The sequence below is a fragment of the Euleptes europaea genome, chromosome 11 (assembly GCF_029931775.1).
Source record: "Euleptes europaea isolate rEulEur1 chromosome 11, rEulEur1.hap1, whole genome shotgun sequence".
Lineage (NCBI taxonomy): Eukaryota > Metazoa > Chordata > Lepidosauria > Squamata > Sphaerodactylidae > Euleptes > Euleptes europaea.
In genome coordinates, this window is record NC_079322.1 from 75815734 (window position 1) to 75829424 (window position 13691).

Consider the following 13691-nt stretch of genomic DNA (forward strand, 5'->3'; position numbering starts at 1 on the left):
TCAAATCTAGCTGTTCTAGTGTGCACCAATGCAGCTACCCCATGAAACTACCTCACAAGGTTATTGTAAGGATAAAACAGAGGAAAGGAGAACTATGTATGCCACTTTAGGTCCCCACTGGGGAGAAAGATGGGGTATAAATTAAGTAAATAAGCAATTTTAATGTGATGAAATAAGGGCAGGACAACTCACCTGATCTGTGGAAAAGGCGCTCCTTCAATGGTGCACGTGAACTGCGTATCTTCACCATCAGCATAATACGCATGTTTAATCTTGTTCACAAACCGTGGAGGAACTAGAAAGCAAGATTAAGCCTGATGCATATCTGATACCACATGGCTTGAAAACCCTACTGGATATACACTCAAGCAAGCTGAGAACAACCTATGGCTAGACTGCTGACAGAGGAAAGCCTTGCTGTGGCGCGAATTTGTTGGGTGTGGTTTTAACCGTTAAGAGCCGTACGGTTGATCTGCACACAGGATGACTGAGCAGCTTTGGAAGAAAATGGAGGAAAGAGAAGGAAACAACCAGATTATGGGTTAGATCCAGACAGCTTTTCTACTGAATCTCACCCAAGTCTCTTCCTTACCATACACCCAATACTACATGGCTTTTGTACACCAAGGTCCCATGATTCCCAGAATAAACTGTTTAAGTGGACCCATCTTTCCTTTCCACCAGAAGAAAAACTGGTTGGAAGTAACCCTATGGCAGAGGTGTCAAACATATGGCCCACAGGCTGGATTTGGCCCCTTGAGGGCTCTTATTCTGCCCGCAAGCCAGGTAAGGCAACCACCACCACCCCACTCTCAATCTGGGCTGGCAAGGCATAACTCAGCCCAACCAAGTGACATTTATGTCATATCCAGCCCTCGTAACAAATGAGTTCGACACCCCTGCCCTATGGGATTAAGTGGCAGCTATCAAGGTGCACCCATTTTGCATGACCAAGAGGTTTATATCACACGTTTGACCCATATGCAAATACGAACTGACTTCAGTGAGAACTTCCAGCTACCTCATCACATGATGCCTGGATATTTCCATGCACTGCACAACAGGCATATTATCAGCAGTTCTTTGAAATGCACAATCCTTTACCTTGAACAAAGATCTTTCCCAGGGTACTGGCATTTCCGGCAGGGCTGGCAGCATAGCACATATATTGTCCTGAGTCGACACCTGCCAAGTTGTCAAGGATCAAAGTGCAGGAACCGTCAGGATCTTCGATGATAATGTGATGAGGATCCACCTCCACTGGTTTACCATCTTTCAGACAAAACAAAAGGACCCAGTTTTGCAATAACCGTCATTGGCCTCGACCCTGGTTTTCAGAGCTATGTGTATTTATATGTTTGTGTTTAATTACTGTACATACACTTTATTTTGCCCTGACCTGAAGAGCCTAGACTAGCCCAATCTACTCAGATCTCAGAAGCTAAGCAGAGCCAGCCCTAGCTAGTCCTTGGATGGGAGACCATCAACAATGACCAGCGATGCTATGCAGAGGAAGGCAATGGCAAACCTCTATTGAACTTCTCTTGCCTTGAAAACCCTATGGGGTAGTTAATTGCCCTGACATGGACGGTCCAGGCTAGCCCGATCTCATCAGAAGCTAAGCAGAGGCAGCCCTATTTAGTACTTGGATAGGAGACCACCAAGGAAGTCCAGTGTTGCTACACAGAGGCAGGCAACGGCAAACCACCTCTCTATGTCTCTAGGCCTGACCTAGTTGGCCCAGGCTAGCCCGATCTCATCAGATCTCAGAAGCTAAGCAGAGCCAGCCCTGGTTAGTCTTTGGATAGGAGACCACCAATGAAGCCCACCTCTGAACGTCTCTTGCCTTGAAAACTCTATAGGGTTGCCATAAATCAGTTGTGACTTGATAGCACCTTCACAAATTCTTTATTTTAAATCTTTTTCAATAATTAAACATTTTAATGTTTGATGGTTGCTGGCTTGGGGATCCTATTTGGGTGGAAAGGCACCATTGAAATGTTTTAAATAAATTAAAAAAATAAAATTACACCATGGAGCTCAGAGTTGAAAGGCCAGTGAGTTGGGCTACTTAAACATTACTGAAGAATAGTCAAACTGACTGCTAGGTATTTGGATGCAGAGGTTGCCGAATATCCCAGAAAAGCGAACATGCTCAGCCAGCATTAGTAATACCTTTATACCAGCTGACACCCGGCTTGGGAGTTCCTGTTACGCGGCACGCTAATTTGACGGTTTCACCGAGTTCAGCTGTACAGTCCGCCAGCTCCTCCTCAAACTCTGGTGGATCTGAAAGAAAACAGATTTAAATCAGGGTTGTTCACCAAGAAGCCAGATTAGCCCAATTTGGTTCAAGCTTGTCAGGGCTTGGGAGTAAGCAGGGTTGGCCGTGGTCAGTATTTGGATGGGAGACCACTAAGAAGATTGGGGTCGCTTACATTAAGGAAAAGAAGAAGAGTTGGTTTTTATATGCTGACTTTCTCTACCACTTAAGGGAGACTCAAACCGGCTTACAATCACCTTCCCTTCCCCTCCCCTCAACAGACACCCTGTGAGGTAGGTGGGGCTGAAAGAGTGTGATTGGCCCAAGGTCACCCAGCTGACTTAATGGGTAGGAGTGGGGAAACAAATCCAGTTCACCAGATTAGCCTCCGCCGCTCATGTGGAGGAATGGGGAATCACACTGGGTCATTCCTGACCCATAGGGTGACATCACATCCTGACGTTTACTAGGCAGACTATGTTCTCTGGGGTGGTTTGCCATTGCCTTCCCCAGTCATCTACACTTTACCCCCAGAAAGCTGGGAACTCATTTTACCAACCTCAGAAGGGTGGAAGGCTGAGTTGACCTTGAGCCGGCTACCTGATACCAACTTCCGTCGGGATCAAACTCAGGTTGTGAGCAAAGCTTTTGACTGCAGTACTGCAGCTTACCACTCTGTTCCAAGGGGCTCACATTGAGGAAGGCAATGGCAAACCACCTTTGGCAGAGGACACCATGAGTCAGGTTGCCACTTGACAGCATGCCCTTCTTCCTCCTGCACCAAGATGCATGGTAAGGACATGCTGAAGAGGAAGGTTAACCAGAAGAGGCACACAGCAAAGAACCTTAGGGACAAGAGATTCCGCTTTCTCAGACAAACTTACCCCACACCGGCAGGCTGATCCGATGCTGGATACCACAGATTTCCTTCACCCAAGAGTTCTTGATAATGACGGTCCGGGCTTGAAACACATATTTACGGACCGAGTCTTCCCGCTCGTGCCAAATCTCAAATGCTCGGTCATCCCCTTCTACCAGATCATTGACATCTATGTTTGACAGCTGGAAAGATGGAGAGGGATGTTAAAAGTTAAGTATGGCATCGGCTCAAATTACAGAACCATACAACCAACCTTGAGTCCTTTGGAGACAAGCAGGCTGGAAATAAGGTAAATGAATAGCTAAAGAGATCTTAACTCTAAACCTATGCACTGAAGTTTGCCGTAGAATCCCTGCAAGGTTTTGTGTATGTGTGTGTGTGCATGCATTTGTCAAACTGTCTCTGGAACGCCACCTATAGCATCAAACACACAACTACTCTGAGCTTGCCTCTACTTTGGATGCATTGATCTACAAATTCTAGACCAGGGATGTCAAACACATTTGTTATGAGGGCTGGATATGACATAAATGTCACTTGGTCAGGCCTGGCCATGCCTCGCCAACCCAGATTGGGATAGGAGGGGGGTGGCTGCTTCCGCTGGCTTGCGGACTGGATAAGAGCTCTTAAGGGGCCAGATCTGGCTCATGGGCCTTACATTTGAAGAAGAGTTAGTTTTTATATGCCGACTTTCTCTACCACTTAAGGGAGACTCAAACTGGCTTACAATCGCCTTCCCTTCCCCTCCCCACAACAGACACCCTGTGAGGTTGGTCGGGCTGAGAGAGCTCTAAGAGAGCTGTGACTTACCAAGGGTCACCCAGCTGGCTTCGTGTGTAGGAGCGGGGAAACCAATCCAGTTCACCAGATTAGAGTTTGCCACTAATGTGGAGGCGTGGGAAATCAAACCCGTTTCTCCAGATCAGAAGCTACCGCTCCAAACTGCTGCTTTTTACCACTACACCATGCTGGCTCTCCTGTTCTAGACAAACTCTTGGAAGATCACCAGATCTTCTTAAGTGTTTTCTAAAGCTAAATTGCAGCCATGCAAGGTGCCAGTTCGAGTTGGGAAAGAAGGCAGGGAGAGAGATTACAGTTGACAAGTAAAAAAAAGAAAGAAAGAAAGAAAGAACAGCCCAACCTTCATCATGTTCTTGAAGCTGTAGCTGTAAGTGTCTGTCTTGGTGTCTCGTTTGGGCTTGCACACCAAGAGGTAGTTCTTGAAGAGGAAGACGTGCCGCTTATGGCCCTTCCAGGCCATTCTGGATCCAGGTGCCCCCTCCCACACAATGAACTGACCCTGAAAAGACAAGGGAAATTCAGTTAGCAGAGCTGCTGACCCTTGGCAGACGTCAGGAGAGCTCCAGTTCAATGCAAGTGCTCTTCAGGAAAAGGAATTTTTACTGAGCTGGGTCCCGGCAGGGAAGACAGGAACCTGGCTGCTTTCTGCCCTCCCCTCTTAAGGCCCCATCAATGACTACCTGAAGAAAAAGAAGAGTTGGTTTTTATACCCACATTTTCTCTAACTTTTAATGAGTCTCAAAGCTTCCCTAAATAATGCTGAATAAATTCAGCAATTTTTGGTATCCACTTTTCGGCTCCCTCTGGTTGCTGCCATTTTTTTTAAATAACCCCCCAATACCAGAAAGGTATTTGGGGGGGGGGTTCGGCTTTACCTGATGCACACCTCTACCGCTCAGTAAAAATCCACAGAGGTAGCCATACCATTCAGCCACTGCATTTTATTCCAGCGTAAGCTTTTCTGGCTTAGTCCACAAAATCTTGCCCTGACCTGGATGGCCCAGGCTAGCCTGATTGTGTCAGATTTTGGAAGCTAAGCAGGGTCGGCTCTGGTTAGTACTTGGATGAGAGACCACCAAAAAAGTCCAGGGCTGTTATGCAGAGGCAGGCAGTGGCAAACCACCTCTATTCATCTCTTGTCTTGAAAACCCCGTGAGAGATCACCATGGCCATTTACGCAGGGGTATTTAGCTCACAATCCCTGCGGGACTGCTTTGGGGCTTCCTTTGCATTATTCATGATTTTACCAACCTTCAGAAGTGACTTCACTCCTGCCTTCTTCTTTCCCCACAGTTCTAGGATGCTGTTTTATAACAAATTTAAACTCTGCTTCGAGGCAAGATCGAGGCAGATCCCCACCATTTCCATGCATAGCCCTAACTTTGAGTTTCTCTCCCCATGTCCATTCTAGCTTCTCCCTCCCACGTGATGGTCCATACCATTCAACACCTTCCCCTTCAAAGCGAAGCACAAAAGAGGGAGTGAAACATAAGAACATAAGAAAGGCCCTGCTGGATCAGACCAAGGCCCATCAAGTCCAGCAGTCTGTTCACACAGTGGCCAACCAGGTGCCTCTAGGAAGCCACTAACAAGATGAGTGTAGCAGCACCATCCTGCCTGTGTTCCACCGCACCCAAAATAATAGGCCTGCTCCTCTGATACTAGAGAGAATAGGTATGCAGCATGACTAGCATCCATTCTAACTAACAGCTATGAATACCCTCTCCTCCATGAATATGTCCACTCCCCTCTTAAAGCCCTCCTGAAATGTGCCCTCCTGAAATGTGCCTTCATGAAATGTGCAGGAAGACACCAGCCGAAGAGAGGCTGCAAAAATATTTTAGATGCCACAAGATTCCTGTTTATCACTGCTCAGAATAAGACTCTGTGGCTTCTGTTACCTGTCGGATGGGCTCTCCGAGGATTTCTAGGGTTCCTGGATAGTTCTCAATGAGTGACACGTGCAGATTGTCTTCTGCTCGCCGTGAGAGCGCAGATACGATAGCATAAGCCTGCTCCAGAAGCGCACAGTTTTGATTGCTCCTTGCTTTGTTTCGGATTAATTCCTGGGAGGGGGAGACGACAGGAATTTGTCCAATGCATACAATCCTACATCATCTAATTTAGGGATTCTTTCTTTCTTTCGAAAATTTGCATGCCGCCTCTCCAGAGACCACCTTGAGGTAGCTTACAACTGAGATAATAATATAAAACCACTAAAATGCACCCATAAAAAGCAAAGCTGGGTTAAAAGGAATGCTTTAGTCAGGCACTTAAAAGAACGTAGGGTAGGCACCAGGTGAGGCTCAAGGGGGAGGGCGTTTCAAAGGCAAGGGGCCACCACTGAAAAAGCCCTGTCTCTGGTCACCACCTATCTCACCTCAGAAGGCAGGGGGCATAGAGAGCAGAAGAGGGTCTTAAGTGGCAGGCAGGATAAAATGGGTGGGGGCGGTCCTTCAGGTACCCTGCTCCCAAGCCCTTTAGGGCTTTAGGGTAAGAACATTCATTCTGAATTGTGCCTGGACATATGGGCAGCCGGTTCAGATCTTTCAGCATAGAGTTGATGCAATCCGTGTATCTCACCCCCTGCAATAACCTGGCTGCTACATTTTGAACCAACAGAAATATCCAATAGGTTTTCAAAGGCAGTGCCACGTGACTTTCCATAGAAAGCATTTTAACTAAAGCAAATAGAGGGAGGGGGAATTAAACATTCTGGGAAATCAAAAAGCCATTTAAAATATTTTATGCACTGTCTGTGTCAGAAAATAATCTGTGTGAAGCCAGGAGAATCAATTAGGGTTATAGTCAATAGAGGGGGGAAATGCCTCCCTCCACTCTCCCCCAAAATGACACAAAAAATCACACCAAACCATAAAGAAAAACTTCTGACCTTGATTATAATTTGATACTTCTGGATCCTGTTTATTGGTCTCTCTAGATAGTGCTGCAGCGGAAGCACCGGTGGTTGAGAAGGGTCTTCAATAGATAACATTTCTTCTGTATATCGCTGGGGTTGAAAAGAACAACAGTACGGATTTTACTGGAAATTCCAGGCTGCATGTGGAGGAGCGGGGAAACAAATCCGGTTCACCAAATTAGTGTCTGCTGCTCATGTGGAGGAGTGGGGAATCGAACCCGGTTCTCCAGATTAGAGTCCACTGCTCCAAACCACTACACAATGCTGGCTCTCAAGAGAGACAGAGACTGTGATTGGTCCAGGGTCAACCAGCAAGCTTCACTGCAGAAGGGGGATTGGAAGCAGGGCCTCCAGATCCTAGTCGCACACATTAAAAACTGCACCACACTTGCTCCTTACCTTATAGAACTCCTGAACAGTTTTGCTGACAACGACAGACTCGGCCTGTATCCGACCCACCAGGTACTGGATGTACTTGTCAAAGTCCCCCTCGTTCTTAATGAAACACATAGCCACGTCATCGTCAGTGTCGCATTTCTGAAGCTCTGGAAAGAAGGTGCTGTGAAGAACAGGAAGAAGGGGAGACTTTGACAATCGAATGTTTCACTTCCTGACTACAGCTGCCTCTCCCGCAAAGACGGGAGCAGGTTTGACAGCTATTGCAATACGAATACTCCCAAGAAATTCGTGTCGAAATGAACTGGAGCCATGCAAAGACATGGTGGTCCCTGTACCATCTCCAGCCCCTTGAGAGCTTTTATCCGGTACACAAGCCAGCTGAGGCAGCCACCCCTCCTCTCGATCTGGGCTGGCGAGGCATGGCCCGGCCCGATCAAGTGACATTTATGTCATATCTGGCCCTGGTAACAATTGAGTTCAACACCCTGATTTAAGACAAAGCAAAACAGTGAAGACAATTCTAAACGGAGGAGGTGTGGGGGGAAGAACTTGTCAGAACCTGCAAACAAATGACATTTATGTGAAATTTGCTGAATTTTCGTCATTTATTCTGAATGAAAAATACAATTGATCACTGAATGTATGGGTTGTAACGCAAAAGGTTTGCAGGACCTGAGAAAGGCTGTTAATGACAGGACATTTTGGAGGCGATTAATTCATAGATTCGCCAAGTCAGAAGTGACCTGACAGCACTTAACACGCACACAATGCAAAATAATTTGAGGTGGACCCAAAGATGCCCTTGAACCAACAGAAGGCGCTCCTGCTGACACAAGGTGGAATACATGATTGTCATGGAGGTAAATTTCCCTGTTCTACATCTCAAGTTTCACCCCCCATGATGCAGTCCACACTGTTCCTAGGAGACTCCCGTCCCTCAGGAGGGTTTTGGTGATGCAGGGGGCTATAATAATTGAGGACCCTGTTTGGGGTCCCTATTGGGGTGGAAAGGGGGGGGCGTAGAAATATTTTAAATAAACAAATGAGGGGAGGCAGAAATGATAATCTTCAGATCTAACCCTAGATCTATTTAGAAGAAGAGTTGGTTTTTTAAGGATTCTCAAAGCGGCTTACAATCGCCTTCCCTCCCCACCCCCCGCAACAGGCACTTTGTCAGGTAGGTGAGGCTGAAAGAGTTTGGAGAGAACTGTGACTAGCCTAAGGTCACCCAGCAGGCTGCATGTGGAGGAATGGGGAATCAAGCCCAGTTCTCCAGATTAGAGTCCACCACTCTTAACCACTACACCTCGCTGGCTCTCCCACCTCACTTCTTTGCCAGCCCGGCAAAGGGTAGAAGAAGGGTGAGGGCAGATGGCCCGTTGAATATCAATTGGATTTACATACTTGGAATGGAAGTGAGTGATCTCAGTGACATTCCTGAAGATTATGAGCTTCTGGTTGGACACGGCGGCTGGGATGTAGGGGCAGGTCTCTGTGTACTGGATATGATGGGTCTGTAGGAACTGCAAGTCCTTTACAAACTCCTCCTCCGAGTTCAGCATGTCCTGAATAATGAGGCTTGGCAGCCAAGGAGAACAGCAAGATAAGCACAAATAATCCCAGCACACCGAGAGACTTAAATCTCATCCCACGATTTCCACACTTCAGGAAAGAAACTCTGCCATCAGCCACACAAAACACAGCAGCTCCCCCCTCATTTCCATTGGCTTCATGAGAATTTAACCCAGTAGGAATGAAAAAAAATCCTTAGAGGTTGAGGTGCTTTTGATGCATGTTTTCTATCACCCAAATGCTTCCTGGAGAATTAGATGTATTTGTGTAAATTTTGTGGAACCCCCTGCCCCAGGATGTGGTGATGGCTGCCAACTTGGAAGGCTTTAAGAGGGGAGTAGACATGTTCACGGAGGAGAGGGCTTTTCAGGGCTACTAGTCAAAATGGAATTGACTATGATGCATACCTATTCTCTCCAAGATCAGAGGAGCATGCCTGTTATATTAGGTTCTTTGGAACACAGGCAGGATAACACTGTGGCAGTTGTCTTGTTTGTGGGCTTCCTAGAGGCACCTAGTTGGCCACAGTGTGAACATGCACGGCTGTGACGACTTCATTTCTGGATTTACCCCTGGTAGTGCCGCATCGCCATGGCTGCTTTAGCACACAAACCCCCGAAACACTGGCATTCGGGGGTGGGGGTTGAGTGCTAAAGCAGCCATGGCGTTGTGGTGCTTCTGGGGGTAAACCCAGAAGTGACGTGAACACATGGCGTGCAGACGTGCATGTGTGCAATCCCTGCTCTTGAGTTGCTGGGTGGATTGGCGGGCAATTGCCCACTGAAACCACCCACCTGGCAACCCTACCTGTTGGGCACAGGTGGCTTGTTGCACTGAATTGAAAGATGCCCAGAGTGAGTAGGATTATCGGCCTTCTGGTGGGGCCTGGAGCTCTCCTGCACTTAAAACTGACATCCATACTACAGAGATCTCTCCCTCTAGAGAAAATGTCAGCTTCAGAGGGCAAACACTATGGCAGCGATAACAAAGCCCGGATAACCTACAAGAACCAACTATGGCAGCGGTTCCCAAACTGTGCTCCACAGAGCACTTGGAGCTCTGCGAAACATCTCCTAGTGCTCCGTGAAGAGATTGGGAAGAAAAATACTACTATCTTTCAGTTTAGTATATAGGTGCTAGGTGAAAATTAGTACTCCATGACGAATTTCTCTCCTGAAAAGTGCTCCATGACTCAAAAAGTTTGGGAACTGCTGCTCTATGGCATACCACAGATTCCAGGTGAAAGCCTTTCCCAAATTCTCCCCTCCACAGGCACTGCCCCCAGATCTCCAGGGATTTCCCAGAATGGATTTGGCAACCATAGGAGTGAGCAGGGAAGGAGAATTAGCTGCTCGAGCTACAGGGCTAGGGGTGAATTGGGGTTGACAGCAGAGAAAGAGGTGGTGGCAGAGGTCAAGGAGCCAATGAGCCAATGGAAACGACCGCCTTACCTCACCTCAGTAGAGAGCAGGCTCTGATAAGGCAGCTTCACATACTCGTCTAAGTTCCCGTGTACTTACTACAGATAGGGAAGGCCTGATAACAACAGCATAGAGGAAAAAAGAAAGTAAACCTTTCCCCCACCCCTAGGAAGGACCTATCAGGAAGGGCTCACCTCAATTTCTTTTTGTAGTCATCCTCTGAAACGGACTCCCCCGGGAACTCTGGAACCTCTGGTACCCCCCATTCGGTGGACAGCTGAAACAAAGGAAATAAATGTCAGGGTTTTGTGGGATTGGTCCAGACTGGGTGTTCTGTGGATACATCAACAACCACCAGCTACCATGGAGAGCCTCTGATATGAGATTAGAGTCCGCTACTCTTAACCACTACAGCCCGCTTGCTCTCAATACCTGGATGCTTTAGGTCAAGCGAATTCTTCATAGTGCAATCCAAATGACTTTTCCTGGGAGTAACCCTTACTCTTGCCCCCCTTTCCCCCTGCACTTGGATTTCCTCTGGGTGTGTGTATGGCTCCATCTCCCACGGAAGCCTTTTTGTGGTTGCACTCGCCACCCTGCATCAGAATTCCAAAGGTGCCCAAGGGCTCAAAAAGTGTGGGGACCCCTGACATTGGCCGATGGATCTTATGATGATTCTTTCTCAGGTTTAAGACAAGGGTAGAAATATATGCGATTCTGACACGTCAACTTCACCAAGGAAACTCACAGACGGAAGACACAAAACCAAATTTCGCCTGTGTGTGATAAGTGCCATGGAGTTGCTTCTGACTCATGGCAACCCTATGAATCAATGTCCTCCTAAACGTACTGTCGTTAACACCCTTGCTCGGGTCTTGCAAACTGAGGGCTGTGGCTTCCTTTATAGAGTCAATCCATCTCATGTTGGGTTTTCCTTTTTTCCTGCTGCCTTCAACTTTTTCTTGGATTATTGGCTTTCCCAGTGACTCTTCTCTTCTTACAATGTGACTAAAGTACGACAGCCTCACTTTAGTAATTTTAGCTTCTAGGGACAGTTCAGGCTTGATTTGATCTATAACCCACTGGTTTGTTTTTTGGCAGTCCATGGTATCTGTAACACTCTCCTCCAACACCACATTTCAAAGGAATTTCAAAGGAAGTTTTGCCTACTTACCGATTAACCGATTAATCCGTTTTCGGGAAGGGGGAAAGCAAACCCAGGGATCAGTCTCACCTTTAATTTCTTATCCAAGTAGGCTGGAGAAACCCAGCCTTGCCTGGAGGGGCTAGATTTGGTGGGTTTGGTCCTAACCAGCCACTTCAGAGGATGAGCGGAATCCAGGACTTCTACATACTGCCCTTCTTTCAGTGTGATAGTCTCACGGTCAGCCCCCATGGGAGTATAGTCAGCAGTGACCATGTAGATGTCAAAAATCTGCAGGCAAAAGTCATATTAATTATAAAGAGAAAGCAAAAAGAACTGAGATGCAAAGAGGATAACATACACACGAATTGTGCTGTAGGCCCCTGGAAACTGATATATGCAGAGAAATGGCCTCCACAGCTCCTGTGGTGGTCAGCTGGTTTTATTTGCCCACTTCCATGAAATATGTATTGATTTATTAAAACATTTATATCCCGCCGTTCCTTGTGGTTCAAGGCAGCTTACAATAATAGTGAAAAACATTTCCAATAACCGTATTTTTTGCTCCATAAGACGCACTTTTTTCCTCCTCAAAAGTGAGGGGAAATGTCTGTGCGTCTTATGGAGCGAATGCCGGCTGGGTGTGTGCGCATTGGGACGGCGCAAGCCAGAGTTCCCCGCCCCAACGGCCAGCTGGGAGGCGGGCAGGGCCACACAGAACAAGCCGGCGCACACGCCCAGCCGGCTCTGTGTGGCCCCGCCCGCCTCCCAGCTGGCCGTCGGGGCAGGGAACACCGGCTCAGGCCGTCCTGACGCGCACGCGCCCAGCTGGCTCTGTGCGCCCCGCCCGCCTCCCAGCTGGCCGTCGGGGTGGGGAACGCCGGCTCGCGCTGTCCCGACGCGCACACGCCCAGCCGGCATTCGCTCCATAAGACAAGTTTTTAGAGGAGGAAAACAAGGTTTTTTCTTGTTTTCCTCTTCTAAAAACTAGGTGCGTCTTATGGAAAGGTGCGTCCTATGGAGCGAAAAATACGGTCAACCAGAATAAAATAGCAAATCCTCCAGCCGACACAATACTTCTGGGTTTACCCTGGAAGTGACAAAGATGCTCTAGCACATTCCTCCAAAAACTCTATGGAAACCATAGAGTTTTTGGAGGATTGGGCTAGAGCATCCCCGTCACTTCTAGGGTAAACCTGGAAGTGACATTAATTGCTCCCCCTTCAGCTGGCCTGCTTCCGCCTGCCGGCCAGCTGAGGAGCAGCAGGCAGCCTAACATTACTTGGTATCTGGCAACCCTACTCCCTCCCCCTCTTAAAGATGGCTGCCATTCAAACCCCCTCAAAAGCCCTAGCAGACAAGCAGGACTTGCAGTGCCTCCTGAAGATCTCAAAGGAGGGGTCCCCTCTCACCTCTTCAGGGAGCCCATAATAATTTGTGGCAGCTAGGGGAAGTACTGAGTGTTGCTAATCTCATTCAATCAGAATTATAAATCAGCTTCTCAGAACCGTAAAGAAATCAAAAGCCTTGAAAACACTGTTTCAGGTGCGTTTAATTGACCTCCTATCCTCTAAACAGAGGATCCTCTATTTTAAAACTTGCCTCCAGAAACCACAACAGGGTGTGTTGTTTTGTATCTCTTACTCCTTGGAGTCAGTTTAGCAACAACTATCCACCCAACTCCCGTGAGATGAAAATGCAGTTCCCTTTAATCATCTGAGAATCACGTGGCGTGAAGAACATGCTGTGATTGTTGAAATTCTTTCCCTCAAGAATGGTTGTGCAAACTTTATTTATACAGACATGGTACCTCTCCTCTTGCATCCCCTTCATCAGATTCTGAGGAAGACTCCTGAGCGGTTGATGAAGGCCGGGATCTGCCATGTCGAGGAGATGGGGACGGCGTTTTTGATTCGTCATCACTGTCGGCTCCAGGGACCCGAAGTGTGGCTGGAATGGAAGGATAATGATTAAAAGTCACACATCAAAAAGAGTTTTAGAGGGTAGTTGCATGGGACTCTAGTAGAACAGCTAGATTCGAGTCCAGTCACACCTTAGAGACGAAGAAGGAGGATTAGTTTTTAGACCCCAGTTTTTTCTACCTTTTTAAGGAGAATCAAACCGGCTTACAATCGCCTTCCCTTTCCCACCCCACAAGAGACACCTTGTGAGGTAAGTGAGGCTGAGGGAGTTCGGAGAGAACTGTGCCTAGCCCAAGGTCACCCAGAAGGCTTCATGTGGACAAGTGGGGAATCAAACCCAGTTCTCCAGATTAGAGTCCACCACTCCTA

The 13691-nt window shown here is 47.5% G+C and overlaps 1 protein-coding gene across 1 annotated transcript in view; it reads right to left on the bottom strand.

Moving 5' to 3' along the window:
* OBSCN (obscurin, cytoskeletal calmodulin and titin-interacting RhoGEF) overlaps positions 1–13691 on the bottom strand; it is a 224709-nt gene that overhangs the window by 76633 nt on the left and 134385 nt on the right. Inside the window, exons 73-84 of the mRNA XM_056857144.1 lie at positions 13211–13350; positions 11491–11691; positions 10451–10533; positions 8668–8841; positions 7264–7423; positions 6838–6954; positions 5846–6010; positions 4285–4443; positions 3148–3325; positions 2176–2289; positions 1105–1272; positions 193–295 (exon numbers count right to left, since the gene is read on the bottom strand). Coding sequence (XP_056713122.1) covers positions 193–295; positions 1105–1272; positions 2176–2289; positions 3148–3325; positions 4285–4443; positions 5846–6010; positions 6838–6954; positions 7264–7423; positions 8668–8841; positions 10451–10533; positions 11491–11691; positions 13211–13350 — 1762 coding nt within the window. The remainder of the gene's footprint in view (positions 1–192; positions 296–1104; positions 1273–2175; positions 2290–3147; positions 3326–4284; positions 4444–5845; positions 6011–6837; positions 6955–7263; positions 7424–8667; positions 8842–10450; positions 10534–11490; positions 11692–13210; positions 13351–13691) is intronic.